This window comes from Drosophila innubila, chromosome X (genome assembly GCF_004354385.1).
Source record: "Drosophila innubila isolate TH190305 chromosome X, UK_Dinn_1.0, whole genome shotgun sequence".
Classification (NCBI taxonomy): domain Eukaryota; kingdom Metazoa; phylum Arthropoda; class Insecta; order Diptera; family Drosophilidae; genus Drosophila; species Drosophila innubila.
Window position 1 is genome coordinate 4,166,334 of NC_047626.1, and position 18,827 is coordinate 4,185,160.

Here is an 18,827-nt window from a genome sequence, read left to right on the forward strand (position 1 = left end):
ATATATTAAAGTATATAAACAAAAGAAAAGATAATTATAACAAAACGAGAGTGCTGAATTTCATCTTCTTTAGACGACGTGACATAAACTATAATTCTTGCATAGTTACATTAAAACGACAAAAATATAATTAACTCATAAAAGAAATTAAGATATTTCACGTGGACGTTGAGAGGCGCAAAACGTTATCCAATTGAATTGTTTGTTGTTGTTGTTTTTGCTGTTGTTGTCATGGCAAATTGCTTTTTGCTCTCTTGCCAAATTTGTTAACAAAATTGATTTGCGCTTTAAGCTAAAGTATAATAAATGTAAGTGTAAGTTGTATATGAGAATTTTTTAGTGTGTGTGAGTGTTGTGTTGTGTTGTATGTGTGTGTGTGTGTGTGTTTATTGCAACACCTAAGCAATGACATATTGCCGCTTGGTCCGCTTTCAATTATTGCTCGGCTCCTCGGACGATGTGGAACCTGAGGCTTCTTCATTCTTGTGCGATTTCATATTGAAAAACTTGGTCTTCACTTGCTCAATGGTAAAGTCCTCCTCAATCGCTGGATAGCTGGACTTCTGTAAATAATTGTTTAGTGTCATCAGTAAATTCAATAAAAAATATTTTCAAAAATATTCAAAAAAAAAAAAAAATCAATTTCATTACGTTTTGTGTTAGATTTTGACCGCGCAATAGTTGCCAGGTTTCGAGAATGTGAGCATAGCGTAAATACTTTTCAAATTCATGGAGTGTCTCATAGACATGGCACAGTCCCAGATAATCATACTCCAAGCCAGAGTAAGTACGTCCAAATAAGCGCAGGCCTGCAATCAAATTAAAAGTGTTATTAAAAAGCAAAAACATTTTATTTATGGCATGCTGATAATAAGATACTCTGTCAGAGCCTTGCAGATTTTTAAAAACATTTTACTTAAGATTTTGGGACGAGTTTAAAAAATAAATAAAATTGCTTGATAATTGAGAAAGATATTCACACAACAATTCAATAATGATTATTGTTCCTATCTTACCTATGAATGTATATGATATAGTGGTTTGATTTCAATCAAAATTTATCAGAATTTATAAGACACTATGAAAAACACAATTTGTGAGTTTTCTTGAATTATTTTCAAAAATAAAAAAGTTATTCATACTCAAGGTTGATTTTCGAACGATCGTTCCTATGAAAGCTATATGATATATTATAAAATTAAGTAATGTTACATAAAACAATTTGAAATATTGAATTTGATGAGTTAGGTTGAAATATCTCATGAAATAGCAAAGTTTTTCATACTAAAGTTTGATTTTTGAAGGATCGTTTCTATTACAGCTTTAAGATATACTGAATTGATTTCAAACAAAATTGGTCTGTCTATTAAACAATATGAGTTAGTGAGTTTGTAATATTTTCAAGAAATAAAAAAGTTATTCATACTAAAGATTGATTTTCGAAGGATCGTTTCTATTACAGCTTTAAAATATACTGGATTGATTTCAATCAAAATTGGTCTGACTATTAAATACAATATAATATAAACAATTAGTGAGTTTGGTTGAAATATTTTCAAAAAATAAAAAAGTTATTCATACTAAAGGTTGATTTTCGAACGATCGTTCCTATGGAAGCTATATGATACAGTGGTAGTTTTTTATCAAATTTAATAAAGTTGCATAAAACAATATGAAATATTGAATTTGACGAGTTAGGTTGAGATATCTCATGAAATAGCAAAGTTTTTCATACTAAAGGTTGATTTTTGAAGGATCGTTTCTATGGCAGCTATATAATATAGTGGTTCCATTTTAATTTAGAATTTAGTCAGAATGTGTCAGACAATATGAAATACTCAATTTGTTAGTTTGGTTGAAATTTATCAAGAAATAAAAAAGTTTTTCATACTAACGAATTGTAATACGCACTGCAAGGCCCAAAAAAAAAGAGATGGATGCATGGAAAATGAAAGAGAGAGGGAGAGAGTGATTACTTACTTATATCAATGCTGCGCAGATAAAGATCCTCAGCCTGTCGGAACTTTTTCATTTGATAGTTGTAGAGCGAGGCGAGATGGCCAATTGATAGACCCACTTCGTAGTCATAGGGACCGAGTAGATGGGTTTTAATCTTGATTGCCTTTTGATGCATACGTTCGGCCTCATCGAACCGATTCATTGTTTGATATAAACGCCCCAGATTGCCATAATGTTTGGCCGTTTGCACATTCACCTCACCGAACACCTCCAGCGATAGTTGCAAGGCGAAATTGTGCAGCTCCTCGGATTGCAAGAGCAGATCCTCCTCATCCATGCCATCGGCGATCTTATCGAGTGCAATCTCCTCCAGCAACAGTGCCTTGACACGTTTGGCCGATGCCAACATCAAATGATTGCTTGGCACCAGATTTTTCATAATATTCACCGCCTTATCGACATGATCCTGGGCGCAACTGAAATCCCCAGTGCTATATTCATGCACATAATAAGCATACGATAGATCCTCATGTGCAATCGCCACATGGAAGTTCATATTCCCAAAGATGCCGCGACGCACGGTCAACGCTTCCTTGTACACATTCACCGACTGATATACAGAGTCCACATTCAGCAAGAAGAATCCATAATCCAGCAGAGCATCGCCGTACTTTTGATGATTTGGACCAAAGGTCTCACTGCAGCGAGAGGGAGAGAGAAAGCGAAATATGGATTAGAATGAGATGAAAATCACAAAAAATTAATTTATTTTCTGTTTCAACATTACATTTAAATTTTAAATTGTGCGATTGAAACTCAGAGAAGCTTATTTGGTAGAAATCGGACTAAAAATTTATATACAGATAAAAAAATTGCTATATAACTATTTAACTGTTGACTAATTTTGATTTCACACACGGATTTACTGTTTAATAACCTTGTCTTAAAAAATGAAGAGTTTATATAAATTTAAACTGCTTTAATATTTAGTTTTTTTAATTACATTATATGCATTACTTTTATTTTGACCGCAGCTGTATTATTTAAATAAAAAATTTAAACTTGTTTTTCGCATATCAATTTATGTTTACTAAATTTAATGAAAATTGTTAGTTCATGAAATATATTATTTACTTTATGTTATAATATATTTTATGTTATATTAAGACCTGTTCGAAAATCTAAAAGTGCATTATTAACTTGAATATAAACTTGATTTCTTGTTTTATGACAAAACACACAAATAAATTAAATTCTAATTATATTATCTTTGATGTCATTGATTTTGAATAGCTGCCAAATTGTGAATAAGACTTAAAAACTTAAAATAATGTTTTAGAAAATAGATGACAAAATTAGGAAAATTCTGTCAACGTTTTCTGTACGAATTTCAGTGCATTTTTAAAATAGCACAAACTTTGTTTCAATACAGCAATACATAATAATCACATAATTTAAATGTACAAAGGAATTTTGATCTAAACCATTGACTGTCTCTCCAATCTCCGAATCGCAGTAACTTATTAAAATTGTATTTAAGATGATTATTTACCGGGCACGTCGAACCGCCTGGCAGATGAGTAAATTGGCCCGGGAAAAATCCCGTTTGACCACACACGCCTTGGCCGCCTGGCGCAGCACATCAATGCAGACGCTGCAAGGGAAAGATGAAGGATTAGTTAATATTAGAAGACTAAGAATAATGTGATTTAAACCCACCGTGAGGGTGCTGTCATTTCCAAGTAGTGCAGAGCCTTCACGCTCCACAAGTGACTGTTGTGGTACTCGTTACGGGCAAAGAACATGGACGAGATTTGTGTATAGACCATGGCAATTAATGGACACGGCACTCTTTCATTTATTACGGGATTCAGTCCCATCAGCTCAGCGAATGTTTGTTGTGCCAATTTAAAATTGCAGTGTGATGATTCCGCATAGAGTAGACTGCAATTAAAACAAATAAATTGTTTGATTAACTCAATTAAATTGATGAAATTGATAAAATAAGAATTATATGTTGATTTGTATCCACAAAAAAATTATTTAAATTTTCTTTTTTTAGTAACTAAACAAATTATTTAATAAATCTATAAATCAATCTATATATATAAAACTCTTTGTCCTGACTCACTCACTCACTGGCTGATCATTGCACAGCCCAAACCATAAGAGCTAGGAGGCTGAAATTTTCACACAACATGGCTAAGACAATTTTAATTATAAAAAAATCAAAATTAAAACAGATTTTTCAATCTATTACGGTAATTTGTGTTCTTTATCATATGAAAGGTATTGAGTCAAACATCGTGAATAATTTTAGATTTTGAAAATACACCATTTGGCTCAAAAATATTTCATTCAATTTATGTTATTCAAATTTTTTTTGATGTTTATCACAAAATCTAAAAAAATAATTTAAATTTTAAATCATGAAAAATTGCTTTCACCTTCGATATTTATAATGAAAATAATTTTTAAATATTAATTTCTAATTTTTTTTTTTGTTTTTGATTGATAAAGAGAGTGTAAATTAATTGCAATAATTAAAAATAATTATATTTACCGCTGCAGGCAATCGAGACGCGTAACCAGCTGATTCTTAAAGGGTTTCATCTGCTTCAGTCTTTCGTTAAGGCACGACAACACCGAGATGCTCTCCTGCATCCAACCTGCCTCGGATAGAAAGCTACCGAGTCGCAGACCCAAATCAATGGCCAGTCCATCCTGTGGCGACAGTGGCTCCAACTGTTGTTGTTGTTGTTGTTGTTGCACTTTTGCCAGCTCTGTGGCAGCACTTTTGTTGTCCATGCGGCTGCCACAACAACCGTAGCTGTTGTTGCTGCAGCTGGGAATGGCAATGTCATCGTATTCGTATTTAAACTTGAGCTGGCTTGGCTGCTTGGCCAATTTATCATCATCAGCCTGTTCAATATTGACTGCCTCAGTCTGTGGTGGCATCTGTGTCTCAGCTTGTGGCATCTGTGCCTCAACTTGTGGCATCTGTGCCTCAACTTGTGGCATCTGTGGCAGCCCAAAGCGTCCCACATAAGCATCGCTAAGGCGACGCGGCAACGGTTTGTTGCTGGCCATCAATGCTGCCACAATACGCAGCAGCTGACCGCGTTCCGACGTGTAATGCACCAGGCAATTGAATACATCCAAGTTGGAAAGCTCCTCCAAGAGTGTGTCCTTGAGATCCTCGCGCTTTGACATCTGCAAAACACAAAAACAAAAAAGGAATTAATCAATGGTGATTTGAGTTAAGTTAATTAGGGTTAGACAACAATTTGCAGCGCTTTTAACTTTAAGTTTGCTGCTGCAAGTGCATTAAAGCTCCATAAAATAATGCCAATAATTTTTTTAAACAATCTTTTTTTTTTTATTAAAAATATACCTAATAAATGTAATATAATTATTCACAAAATTGGATATTCAGGTGTGCTCTACAAATCTATAACAGCGCTAAAGAAACCTTTGCTTTCAAATGTCTAAAAAATTCTTGAGATTTAACCAAATTAAATATTTAGAAAAATAAATTAAAAAATATCTTTAAATTGAATAAAAATGTAAAAAATGTAAAGAAATTTTGGGACAGGAAAGTACTTTTGTCACTAGACTATTACATCTTGTAGAGAAAGTTGATTTTCGACCGATTGTTTCTATGGCAGCTATATGATATATGGAACCAAATCAAAACAAATTTGGTTAGAATGTACAAAACCAACTTAACAGTTTGGTTAAGATATCTCAAAAAACAAAAAACTTTTTCAAACTAAAAGTTGCTTTTTTACAGATCGGTCTTATGACAGCTATATGATATGGTCGACCGATTTGAACGAACTTCGGCCAAGATAGGCAAAACCAAGTTAAATGCATATTCTATCAGTTTGATTAAGATATCTCAAAAAACAAAAAACTTTTTCATACTAAGACGTAATTTTCGATTGTGCGTCTCTATTGCAGCTATATGATATAGTGGACCGATTTTAGCCAAACTTAGTCAGGATGTATAATACCAGCCCAGTTTGGTTCTGATATCTCAACAAATAAAAAACTTTTCCATACTAAAACTTCTTTTTCGATGCATCGTTCCTATGACAGCTATATGATATAGTGGTCCGATTCAAAAATAAAAACAATCTTGATCTGCCTATGGAATCCAGGAGCCTACATACCAAGTTTGAAGTTTCTACCTTTTGTGGTGTCTGAGATCGACGCGTTCAAACAGACGCACGGACGGACGGACAGACGGACGGACGGACAGACAGACGGACATGGCTCAATCGACTCGGCTGTTGACCCTGATCAAGAATATATATACTTTTGGGGGGTTTGCCACGATTAATAAGCTCAATTAGCCCAAATTTAGTTATAGTAGTTGAAAATTGCAGCAGCGAAAATCAAGTTTTCTATTTATCGATAAACTTGTACATCACTAACTTTCATAGTTACTATAGTATTGTTGGTACTATAGTAATATTGCTAGTAAGTACTCTGCATTCAAGATTTTCAATTATATCAGAGACCAAGTGGACGTTGGCCAAGTTCAATGGCTCGAGATCGGGACGCAAAGCCGAAGGGCGCGATGACTGCGTAAATGATCTATATTTAGACGACAACAACAAAAAGAAAAGCACATCAACAACGATCATCATCATCATCATCATTATCATCATCTGCAGCTTCATTGCTGTCGCAGTTTATAATTTATTATTGTAATTGCAGCGTCATTATGACAATCTGACATTTATGTGTGTGTGTGTGTGTGTGTGTGTGTTTGGATAATCTATTGATGCTTTACTTTTATTTTTGTGACGAAGTTTACATGCCCTTCGGTATCTGTATAATCCAAAGATACAGTGGATAAACAAAAGCTTTATGAAAAGATATTATATCACAAAAGCTATTACGCTGATATAATGACAATGACATGCGGTTTGAAAAACTGACGCACACAGTAGGTCATGAATGTGTTTTGACATATGAACAAAATTGCAAGTTTTATTTTATTTTATTTAAAAAAATATCAGTTTGGTATTTTGAAGCTTTTCATCAGTAATGAGAAGTTACTTTTTATTTTTGAGCAAAAAAAATGTATATTTTTAAAGAAAAACAAGTGGGAAAGACTTTAGTCGAGATCCCGACTATAGGATACCCTTTACTTATTTCAATATATACAAAAGTACTTTAAGAAAATTATTACCTAATAAAAACTACTGCATACTTTTAGGTGATTGTTTTGAAAAATAAACTTTATTAATTACTTTGGTTAGCTTTTACTGCCGTTCTACTTGTCCGATCTTGCTGCGGTTAAGTGAGATTATGGATTATATTAATATACATATAACGTTATTTACCATAAAAACTGTGTTATCTTAAAAAGTGTGCGTGTGGTGGTTTTCCGCGATTTGCGGGGGCAGAAGGGGGCGTGGCTAATATTTGAAACAAAGTTGATCTGCGTGGGATCTATAAAAATCTGTGTGCCAAATTTGGTTCCTCTATATTTTTTAGTCTCTGAGATCATTATAACTATGGCATGATAGAAAATCGTAAAAAAAAAAAAAAAAGTTCTTTGAGAAAACTCGATATCTGCAACTCGATCTATTATTATAGTCCAAAATATCGACAACTCGATATTTCTCCTTTGAGATAACTCGATATCTGCAGCTCGATCTATTACAATTCGATACTTTTTAGGGCGATTATCTATTTCAATATAAGACTCTATCTAAAGTTTGGATTTACATCAATATTTTTTTTTGCAAGAGAATTTCCGTTAGTTGTTGCTTCTGTCAAATTACTTTCTTGACTAACTGTATGTGTGCAGCATCCTTGAAGCTCGTGTACCAAAAGCTTTAACTGAGCAGTAAACATAAGCCGTGGAAAGCTTTTCCACGTTGAAGCTTTTGCAAAAATGCTTGAACTGTAAATCAAAACAACGTTCTGCAAAAACAGTGCAAAAGATAAGCGACAATCGAAACGATCAGAAAAAAAAACAAATGCGGTAATAGCGAGGCGATAAAACACACACACACACACACACATGCAAGCAAACAAGCGGTTGTCTGTGTTTGTGTGTTCGTTTTAGGCGCAGCTGATTTTGCACGTGCGTGTATTTGTATTTTTATTTATATTTGCTTTGTTTTTGTTTTTGCTGTGGTATTTGTATTTGCTTTGGTTTTTATTGGCTTTTAGAAAGAGTGGCAACTTACCAGCTCATAGACATCAATGAGGAGATTGCGGGGCAACTCCGGCAATTTACTGATGCGCTCCAGGGCTGGCACCTTGAGGTCCAGGCTGTTGACAACCGCAATCAATGATAGATCGTACAAAGCCTCCGAGCTGTTGATGTTGTGACCGGAGGCCGATGACATCAAAGCCAATAGCTGCTGTTGAGCAGCCATTTTGCTTTTGTTGTTGTTGTTGCTGCTGTTATTGTTGTTACTGCCTCTGTATGTTTGTTCTGTTTTCTGCGCTCTCTTTTGTTGTATGCTCTGTAGTTTCTTAGTTTCCTTTTGTGTTGGTAAAACCAACGAGAGAAAAAAACCCGCTTTACACTGTGCAGCCTGCAACAAGTTTCGTTGAATTAATCAAAAAATATATGTACATACAAAAAAAAAATGCAATGTTAAAATTTGTTGCTTGCCACACGTGCGTCCAAAAAAAAAAAAACAGTCAACTGTCAATCAGTGGTAATGTCACACACACACACTCAAATTCATACACACACACACACACATAATAGCAACTAGCAAAGTAGAGAGAGCGAGACACTTGCGCTAACTTCACTTTCTTTTGAGACGTTCTTCGTTTTTCCTTTCCCTTCTTTTTGATATCTTGTTGTTGTTGTTGCGCACAGCACAGCTGCTGTTTCTGTTAATTTCACTGCTCTGCTGCTGCGACGAGTTCCTCTTTGTTACTCACACACACACTTATAGCCAGTCCAAACTAGCTGGTTTTTTTCTTTTTCTCTTTTTTTTGTGCGTGAATTTGTTACTAGTTTTATTTCAAATGAAAACTTACACAATATCGAATGCATTTGACTGTCCGTCACATGTACGAAATATCACACTTAACTGCCGCGCTAGCTGCCGTAGTAATATTACGTTTGTATCACACAATTGACGTATTTTTTGCTTCGATTTTATGCCAAAAAAAATTATATTTGTCTTGGGAACAGGGTTGTTGTTATAATGTTGATATATCGATAGCTATTAAGTGACGATGATACATTTTGGGGCGATATTTGTTTTTGACAATAACTTCAATATCGATATAATAATGCGATATTATTGAGCGATATTTGTAACAGTCTTTTTTTTCAGTTTGCCGCCAACTCTGTTTTCGTCGTGAAACAAAGGGCGAAAGTCTTCTTTGTAAAAATTGGTGACAACTAATTTGAAATACATGTACGTTGCGCCCAGTTATTAATAGTATCGATAATATCAATATCAACATTACTACTAGTTGATGAGAGCAGTGACAACAATCGTTATTTTTCGAATCCTATCAACCAGTTCACCAATCGATAAATCATGTTAATTAACAGTCTCTGTCACGCGTTAACAGGAGCAACTTTGCTGCGTTAACAGACTTCTCAATGCAGCGCTAACAGCTGACAAGCGGTTACATTTCAAAATAATCAGTGCTGTAAAACTTGTAAAATAATTCAAATAAATGCCGTTATGAATGAGTCTTTTTTATTGATTAAAACTTGACAATTTTGTTATGATACCGAGGGTGTGGTTGTTGTTGTTGGTGTCGGTGTTGTTGGTGTTGTTGTTGTTTGTCGTTGGTCTGTTAGTTAGGCTTAGGAATCAATGTCATGTCAAAATAGATCAAATGCATCATCTTCGACCTCAACGAGACCAAAATCGTTGGTACTGCCAAACATCCACCAATGTCGCAATATATTGCGTATGAGCAGAAAACGGGTCGTCACAAACTCAAAGAAGTGAAAGAATAAAGCGCTGGATGTGAGCAATGCACATGATGCGACAAATACCTCCTGTACCGTTAGCTGTTCGGTGCTGCCCTGATTCAAATTGTCCATACAATGCAATACCTGTACACAGTTAAAGAAACGCAAATAAGCGTCGATTGTGCCAATTACGATGATTCGCAATCGCTGTTGATTTAAAAATCGATTTAAACAGCAGCACTCGCTCACCTGCTGCAATATCACATGGGCGAGTGGCATTAACGAGGCACTGAACAGCACATGCTTCACGATCATGCCACAGCAACGACCGCAACAGAATGCACGAACCATCTGCTTAAAGCTCGCCCGATCCGCTGTGATATTGAATGGGGCATTACAGATCTCACAGCGATTATCGCGTCGATGCATTATCCAGCGTTTCAAGCACTTCATATGTATGTAGCCCTGGTAAATCAAAATCATTAATCATCATTCATATTCAACATAACACTATAGGAAATAAATCTCTTCTTTTTTTTGGCTCAACTTTATTTTATAACTTTATTAAAACTCAACCGATTTTGAAGCGGAATGTCATTTTGATCATGATTTGTCCTCTAAATTCGTTTTGCATTCAAATTTTATTAAATTCTTAAAAAAAAATATTTTCCTCAAGATTCTACTAGATATTGTTTTCGATGCTAAGGGTACCCCCTTTGAAATTTCGAAAATTCAAAATTTTAAATCTCAAGTTTTCACTTTTAATCAACTCCCTATATCGTAATTAGTATAAAACAACACTTTAAATTTGATTCTGAGACCTTTCATTTTTTTGTAAAAAATCATGCCAAATTGAACACGAATTTGGACTTGTAAAGTGGCTAGATCCTTGATCTGACCAACTTCAAACCTTCATAACTTTATTAAAACGCAAACGATTTTGAAGCGGAATGTCATTTTGATCATGATTTGGCCCCTAAATACATTCTGCATTCAAATATTTTGAAATTCGTTCAAAAAATTTTTTTTGCCCTATCAAAAAGTATTTTTTTATTAAAAAATTAGTTACTTTTTGAGAAATTGTAATTAAACTGATGAGTGCATTGAGGCACTCTTGGGTATTAGAGGGTTAATTTTTTTGTAATACTGTTAGAACAACAAATTTTAAATTGTAGCCTCCATTTTTAAACTTTATGCCAATACAAAAAGAGGAAGAGAACTGTTGCCAAAGTGCAGAAGTGCAAAAGTGCACCATTTTGATGGGAGACTTACCACGCTGCCTTTGCATTTGCAGGGACAGTTAATGATCTCCATGTCGAGACGATTCCATCGGCAAATGCGGCACGAGTTGCCAAATTCATTGGCCGAGTGAACGCTCTCCTGTGACGCTTGTCCGTGTCCCGTTACCGTTCCCATTCCCGTTACCGTTGCTGTTCCCGTTGCCAATGTTGCCGCTGTTGTTGTTGCTGTTGCTGTTGCTGATGCGCTGCTGCTGCTGTTGCTTGTTGGCAATACGAGTGCCAGCTGTGTGGCAGCAACACCACCGACGCCGCCGTTGCTGCAACCAGCTGTGGCATTGCCACAAGCATTGCTTGCTTCCAACTGCAATGGTTGCTGTTGTTGTTGCTGCTGCTGCTGTTGTTGTTGCGCCTGTTGCATTGTCGTGCCGGCAACAACACTGTGCAACAACCTTAAGGCTGTTGCCTCGGATAACTGTGGTTGCTCCTGCTGCTGCTGTTGCTGCGCCATTTTCAATGCTCAACAGTTCGATATTCCAATTAAGCTGCCTCTCGTCCCCCTTCTGATGGTTGGTCAACTAAAATTGCCTATGTTGTTGGTGGTGTTGTGGTGTGCGCGCTTAACTAACCTTAATTTTGATGTACGAATTTCACACGGAATTTTGTTTGGACATTTTACACAAAACTTAACGTTAGACTTTCACAGCATGTCTGAAATATATTTCTCAAACTCGGTATTTTCAACAAATTGCCTTATTCAACAGCTGCCTGCCAATGCCTACTATACTTTCAATTTCAATTTAAATTTAAATTTGAATAATTTCTTGCTATCTGGCAGCATCAATTCGATAAATTGTGCGCAGCTAATCGATTAGTGGGCTGATCGCGGCAGCGCGATGCTGCCAGATCTGTGACAACTGACAGTGTAGTGTTGCCAGTTTATTAACAGATGGCAGCGCTGTCAAAATTTAAATTTCTCTGCGTAACGTATAAATAAAAAAAAACACATTTCATTTTCAATGTTAATATTAGCTGTAGATACATTTTTTATTTATATTTTTATTTTGATATCGCATATCGCTTGCCGCTGCTGCGAGTTAGTAATTTGCTCGTAATTTCGCTCGCTTCAAGTTGTGTATATATAATGTATAATTTATACTCGTTTAAATCGTATAATCTTCATCTTCAACTCAGCGGGGTTAGTAAAGTTTGCGTCTTGTTTTTTTCCTTTTCTTTATATTTAAAATTATGACAAAAAAATCAACAATTATTGCATAGTTTTTTTTTTTTTTTTTTTAAGTTCAATAACAAATAATAATATAATAATAATAGTAATAGTATTACACAAAAAAAAAAAAAATAAGAAAAGATAATAATGATAAACAAAGACAAAAAAAACGTAGAAATGTTCTTGCTGTTCAATTATTAGACGAGCCTGCCATTTGTGGGGTATATCAGTTATTAGATGTGTTTCAACACAAAATGCCAAAAGTTATACATAAACATTATTATTATATTCGGTTTTTTTTTTTGGGATAGACTTGCTTATGATTTAATGAATAGATGTGTAGTTGTTGTTGTTGTGGTTGTTGTGGCCTAGCACGTGCTGTTGTTTTTCTGTGGCTGCTTCTTCTTCTTCTGGTTTACTGGCAATTGCGAAAACGACGATAGATACTCTGCACATAGACAAAGACGCACTTCCAATCGGGTCGACTCATCTCCACCATATCTTCCACATCCAGTAAAGGCGCAATTCCAGCTTTTTCGCTGTTTAAATGACAAATTTATCGATTAGCAAACGATCAGTGTGTAAGATTTTATATCGATAGTACTTACTCAGCAACGCTGAAGGCTACTTCGAAATTGTGTCGGCGAGTTTGTTTGGTTAGTTTACTATAATCAAATGCATCTGGCAAGAAATGATGTATCAGCGCACAAAAGGCCAAGCCGTCTGACCAGCTCGAGCTAAAGTTGCTTATTTGGACGTTCTGTGAATAACATTAACAGAAATTCTTATAAGTGTGTTCGCGTAATTGATAGGAGTGGGGGGATATAACGGTTTATAGCAGCACAGCACTTGGCATGGTGTTATTAAAACAAGGTAGTCTGCTCACTTTACTTTTATTCAACACAGAGGCAGAGTTCTTTTTTGTGTACAAAAATGTCGGATTACAGAATTCAGAGCTCGAAGTATTTGAATATGTTGTCGAGGATGCTATCGACATTGTCAAAATATTATTGCTGTTGAAATAAAATAACTTTAAACTTATTTGTTTAATTTACGTAATTAATTTATAGGATTTTTTTTATAGGGTTATATACTATTTTTTTTTCTTGGCTATTTTCTACAATTTTTTTTTTCAATTTAGCAATTTAAGTCCACAATATTCTGGCAGCACTGCCGCAGTGTTGAGTATATACACCACCTTGTTTATAATTTCACCATGCCACTTGGTTTGCATTTGAAATTTGTTTTCTTTATATTTTATTTATATTATTTTTTCTCTTTTGAGCAGCGGCAGCGACATTTAAGCGATTTTTGATTGTTGCATTTAGAATCCAGCCCCAAAAAGCAGCAGACGAAGCAAATGGCAGCAACAATAACAACAATACTATAATAAAAGCGATAAGAAGTGGAGCTGGAAAAACATCGATGTACAATCGATACATTTTTAAAGCAGAACAAACATCGAACGTGCTATTGCTGACAGTCGATTAAGCGAAATTTTTTGTACTTTTGTAATGTGTAAGTTAAAAAAAACAATTGAAAACAAAAATTTTATTTTATTATAATTAGTTTTTTTCTGCAGTTGCATTAAAAAGTTCCATGCAGCGATTAGTTTTGAAAACTATCGAAATAATTGGTGGCAGCCGTACATTGAATGTTTTTTCAGCCCTGGTTAACATGTAAGTAAAAACTGCGCTTCTGCAACTTCTTCATCATCTTCGTTATCATCTCTTCTTTTTCATCTTTAACTTCTTTTCAAGCCAAACTGCTTTGCGTGCGTTTGTGTGTGTGTGTGTGTTTGTATGCGTATGTGTGTGTGTGTTTGTGTGTATGCGTGTGTAAATGAATTGCTCAAAAGCTCAGCCAAAAGTTAAGCGTTGTTTTTAGTTTTTTCGATTTTGTTTTTGTTTGTACTTTTTACGTTGGTTTTGTTTTTGATTTTGTTATTGCTTGTATTTTTTGGGCCTAAGCGTTAGATTTTGTTAAAAACGTATTATTCAAAACGAACGGCAGTAAAATGCAAAATACAAAATATAAGTCAAGTAAATCTAAATAAAAAAAAAACAATGTAAGATAAGGAATATAACAAGTATAACGGTCTATGGCTGTGGCTTTGCGTTTTGGCTTTATAGTTGCTTCTTTTATTTTCGGTATTTTTAAGGTTTTTTTTTTTGGTATTTTTTGTGGTATTTTGTAGGTTTTGGATACCTCATATTCCTGCGTTTTGTGCTGACACCACTGTAGAAGTTGATCCTTGACAGTGGCGGCGCGTGCATTTAATGCCGGATCGGTAAATTTGAAATACGGTTGTGCTGAACCGCCGGGGGTCGTGGGTGTGCTTGTTGTTGGAGATGATCTGAACAAATGATTCAAGGTTGGAGGGGCAGACGTTTTAGCGAAACTCACAATTTTTTGGTATTCTTATTATTTTTTTAAGATTTTTTTTTTTTACCCCTGCAGAGGGTGTTTTAATTATCACACGAAATGCGAAATACAGAATTCACGTATTTAAAATATATTTTTGAAATTGTTCTAAGAACCATAAGCAAACTATGTTACAATAAGAAAAAAAAAAATTACTCCGAAAGTATACTTTATTTTTTTTCCAAAATTACTTTATTATTTGTTACATATATTTACTTGTAATATTAATTAAAGATAAACTCAACCGATTTCATTATTTTTTTAATTGCTCTAAAAATCATGAGCAACTACAATAAAATAAGAGAAAAAATAAAATACTCCAAAAAGTATGCTTTATTTTTTTTTTATAAAATAAAGTTTATGCCATTTTTATGTTGTCCACAAAATTAGTATTTTTCTGATGAGGACGACGATTTGAGTCAATTAAAACTTGACCGCTAATCAAACTTAAATTTATCTAAGTGAAACTTGATACAGTTCCGACTTTTTCAAAGATATATTTATACAAAAAATAAATCTTATTTTCGTCGCATTTTTTTAGTTTTGTAAAAAATAATATTCTTCAAGCCATATGAATAAAATGGGTCGAGAATCTAGATTTTTAAAACGTGATTGTAAGATTATAATTCTCTGTATTTTATTGAGGCTCTTAAATTTGTCTTCTTAAAAAAAAAAAACAAAAGTTCTAAGACAATCTTCTGGGTTATATCCTTGATCCTTAATTCCTAAGTTCGGACTATTTAATGTCTTGGGAACGATCGATCGACATTTGAATACACAGCTCTGCAAGGGTATTAAATATTCGGCGTGCCGAAGACAAACTTTCTTAATATTTTTTTTGTGTTTTTGTTTTTGTTTTAATACATAAATATTTGTTGTACTTATGTATGTAAATTGGGTGTTCGAATTGTTTAGCTCGTGGATGTGTGTGTGTGTGTGTATGTGTTTGTGTTAGCGGAAAACAACAACAAATATATATATATATATATATACATACATATATATATATATATATTAATACTATATTCTTATAATAAGGATGAGCTAACGGTTGTTTCGTGTGCCTCTGTGTATTTTTGTGTTTAACTAAATTTGTTGTTGTTGCTTTGTTTGATTTATCTTGTTGTTGTTGCTGTTTTGGGAAACACGATAGGTGCGTAAGGAAGTGAGAGAATAATAATAATAAAATAATAACAGACAGAGCAAGTAGAAAAGGGCCCAGAGGCTAGAGCGAGACAGGTAGCTACAGCAAAAGACAATTTACAAAATGTACCTAAAAACATTTAGACATCATCCTATGCACAAGAAGAAGACAGGACATTCGATTGCCGATCACCAACACCAGAGAATGGGAGACAAAAATAAGGCGAAACTAGTGAGTGAGTATGTGTGTGTGTGTGTTTGGTTGTTTGTGAGTGTGATTGGTTGTTTGTGAGTTGTGTTTGTGATCCTGCACCAAATGTGTGTGTGTGTGTGTGTGTGTTTGTGCAAGAGAAATGCAAACAAAATGGCGCTGCCAGATCTGTCCAAATTGCAATTGCAGCCACGTTGCCAGAACAGTCAACGAAGCTGCAATGCCGGCAGCGTTGCCAGATCAGTCAGCGCCGTTTAATTTGAATTTAAATGCATATTTAAATATAAGAATATTGCACAGTTTGTTTGCATTTTCATTAGACAAGTGTGCGAATACAATTTATATATGTGTTTGTATGTATTTGCTGTTCAATATCTTATTCAGTATTTAATTGGTATTCGAAAATGTTGCTTACTTTTGAGCCTGCTGCTGGGCAGCTGCTTTATCGAGCTGCTTAAATTTGGCCAGCGGCGAAATATTCTTGGAGGCAGCGCTGCCGCTCACAGTGCGTGTGGTAACTAAAATAATAAATAAAAGTTTTATATTAACTAGATTGCTTATATAAATGTGTAGAAGTAATACTAAGATACTCAAAACATGGAAAAGAAAATAAGGAAAACCAAACTAGAAATATAAAAATAAGAAATAGGAAAAAAAATTAAGAATACTTTTACTGTGAAATAAAAATTAAGAAAAAAAAAATGAAAATGTAGATAAAAATTAAGGAAAATTTAAGAATCGCTCGAATTTAAATTAAATATTTGGAATTTTGACTTTAAAACTTTTTCTTAACACAGCTTTATATTTTTGTTGAGCTTTAGAATTAATCTAAAAAATAAACTAGCAAAAAACACAAAGTTTTTTCGCAACTTTTATTTAAAAATAGCTAGAATCAAGGAGGTTCATATAAATAATGAGATATAATGTTTAATCAAATATTTTTGATTTCGGCATTTCCTAATTTTTGTACTCTAAATATCTTCGTTGGCTGAATTTTCCAACTTATGATTACTTTTTTTTTTGTCAACCTTATATCAATTTCTTAAAGATTTTTTTTTTGTTTTTTTAATTCCTAAAAATATTCGAAATTCCTGTGAGGTACCTACTATATCTATGTATGATTTGTCGTACCTTTTGTTGTTGTTGTGGTGACAACTGCGCCGCCATCCTTTGACTTTGTCTCGGTGCGTTCACTGGTCGTTGAGCTTTGTTGCTTGTGTTGTGCTGTATGAAGAAATGTTTTAGACGATTTTTTGTGTTTGGTTCAGCGCGAGAGCAACGAGAGAAATGGGGAGAAAAAAGAAGCAATAATTACAACAATTAGTCAAGTCAATTAGTCATGCAATCAAAATCAATTCAACAATATGTAAACATAATCATTATCAATATTATTACAGTAAAAGTTAATGAAAATGTTGGGAAAAAGTATAGTATATTAGGAATGTTAATCATATTATTATCTTGGCTTGAACTAATCTAGAACAGGCAACTATATTTTTTTTTTTAACACTACACACGGCAACAAAACGAAAATACGTTGAAAATTAGCTAAATTACACTACAAAAAAAGGAAACAATTAAATTGTTTATTAAAAGTGCCAGCGCAACGATTGGCAATGGAAACGCGCACAGTCTGGCAACTCTGCCAAGCGGCTGTTCCATGCCACGCGTTTCAAAAATACGCATTTAAAATATTACACACAGTTTTAAGAAAATAATAAAGTACAAGTTAGAAAAATAGTAAAGAAATATAGATGAAAACGATAACGATAACGATAACGTGACCGTTGATGGCTTTTTTTTGGCGGCACACTTGCTGGGCGATTTGGTGGTTGGTGTCTGTGACGCTGGTGGTGCTGGTGGTGCAACTACTACGACTACTTAAATGCTACAGTATTCATAAAACAAGAAGACATGCACAACAAAATTATTTATAAAAAATATATACAGGAAAAATCATATGACAACATGCGAGTAAAAAATGTTTGGCGTAGAAAGCGAAGAAAAAAACAGCCAGCACAGCCAACTGCAGCTGAGCTGTTACAATAATCGATAATTAAAATAATTGGGAGGGGTATATATACAAAAAAAGACTGAGACAAAAATAGTAAAATAGAGAGAGAGAGAGAGAGACAAAAACAGTTCAATGTATAGAACAGGAGGGACAACATGGGATTTACAATTAAGTGTGTGTAATGTTTTTTTTTTTTTTATATATATTTTTATTTTATTTGTTTGTTTTTGCTGGACCAACCAACCAATCAACCAGCCAACGTAACATTAACATAACGTAACGAAATGGCAACGTAACGGAAACGGAAAACAAAACGTTTAAAGCGCTAACTAAACTAAACTTTATACAGTTCTTGGAATGGGGGCAGGCAAAAAAAGTTGTTTTATTTTTTTATATAAAAAATAATTAACAAATATACAAATATGTATATATATATATGTATAAAAAAGTTGTGTGAATATATATAAGTATAAAGTATATATAAAAGATATGTATGCAGTTAGGCCGGGCAGGCGTAGGTAGCAATAGTAAGTAAGTAAGTACATGGAACGCGCTTAATAAACAAGGTGGCAACGCTGTTTGTTGTACATTTCGTGTGTGGATTTTATTTGTATTTAATTTTTTGCTCACTCACAAATTTCTTGTGGTATCAAGTGCTGCTTCTTTTGCTGTTGTTTTGCAATTTCTTT

The 18,827-nt window shown here is 34.1% G+C and overlaps 3 protein-coding genes across 6 annotated transcripts in view; all 3 read right to left on the reverse strand.

The window, feature by feature from the left end:
* On the reverse strand, positions 1-9,174 carry LOC117794046 (amyloid protein-binding protein 2). Of its 4 annotated transcripts, none has more exons than XM_034634528.1 (11): positions 8,983-9,172; positions 8,327-8,525; positions 8,172-8,293; positions 4,972-5,172; positions 4,786-4,917; positions 4,523-4,755; positions 3,679-3,903; positions 3,512-3,613; positions 1,981-2,657; positions 652-809; positions 1-563 (listed from the first exon to the last, which is right to left on the reverse strand). In XM_034634528.1, the coding sequence occupies exons 2-11, from the start codon at positions 8,361-8,363 to the stop codon at positions 432-434; spliced, it is 2,019 nt and encodes a 672-aa protein (XP_034490419.1). In that variant the 5' UTR covers positions 8,364-8,525; positions 8,983-9,172; the 3' UTR covers positions 1-431. The 4 variants fall into 4 exon arrangements, with proteins under 4 accessions (XP_034490419.1, XP_034490412.1, XP_034490404.1 ...); XM_034634521.1 differs by having other exon boundaries at positions 4,951-5,172; XM_034634513.1 differs by having other exon boundaries at positions 1-560; positions 4,786-5,172; positions 8,983-9,174.
* Positions 9,175-9,637: 463 nt separating this feature from the next.
* On the reverse strand, positions 9,638-11,875 carry LOC117794081 (E3 ubiquitin-protein ligase MARCH7). Its single transcript, XM_034634562.1, has 3 exons — positions 11,153-11,875; positions 10,130-10,345; positions 9,638-10,024 (listed from the first exon to the last, which is right to left on the reverse strand). The coding sequence occupies exons 1-3, from the start codon at positions 11,627-11,629 to the stop codon at positions 9,788-9,790; spliced, it is 930 nt and encodes a 309-aa protein (XP_034490453.1). The 5' UTR covers positions 11,630-11,875; the 3' UTR covers positions 9,638-9,787.
* A 262-nt stretch (positions 11,876-12,137) lies between these two features.
* LOC117784923 overlaps positions 12,138-18,827 on the reverse strand; it is a 63,505-nt gene continuing 56,815 nt past the window's right edge. The window contains exons 15-19 of the mRNA XM_034622779.1: positions 17,256-17,348; positions 16,540-16,642; positions 14,555-14,702; positions 12,955-13,106; positions 12,138-12,885 (exon numbers count right to left, since the gene is read on the reverse strand). Coding sequence (XP_034478670.1) covers positions 12,762-12,885; positions 12,955-13,106; positions 14,555-14,702; positions 16,540-16,642; positions 17,256-17,348 — 620 coding nt within the window. The 3' untranslated portion in view covers positions 12,138-12,761. The remainder of the gene's footprint in view (positions 12,886-12,954; positions 13,107-14,554; positions 14,703-16,539; positions 16,643-17,255; positions 17,349-18,827) is intronic.

Coding starts and splice junctions, on each gene's coding strand:
- LOC117794046 (XM_034634504.1), bottom strand. CDS start 8,363: ATGGCTGCTCAACAGCAGCTATTGGCTTTGATGTCAT. Junction 8,294..8,326: donor GCTATTGGCTTTGATGTCAT/CGGCCTCCGGTC, acceptor ACAGCTCGGAGG/CTTTGTACGATCTATCATTG. Junction 4,756..4,785: donor GCTGCAGCAACAACAGCTAC/GGTTGTTGTGGC, acceptor ATGGACAACAAA/AGTGCTGCCACAGAGCTGGC.
- LOC117794081 (XM_034634562.1), bottom strand. CDS start 11,629: ATGGCGCAGCAACAGCAGCAGCAGGAGCAACCACAGTTATCCGAGGCA. Junction 10,346..11,152: donor GCAAATGCAAAGGCAGCGTG/GTAAGTCTCCCA, acceptor TTGATTTACCAG/GGCTACATACATATGAAGTG. Junction 10,025..10,129: donor CCCATGTGATATTGCAGCAG/GTGAGCGAGTGC, acceptor AACTGTGTACAG/GTATTGCATTGTATGGACAA.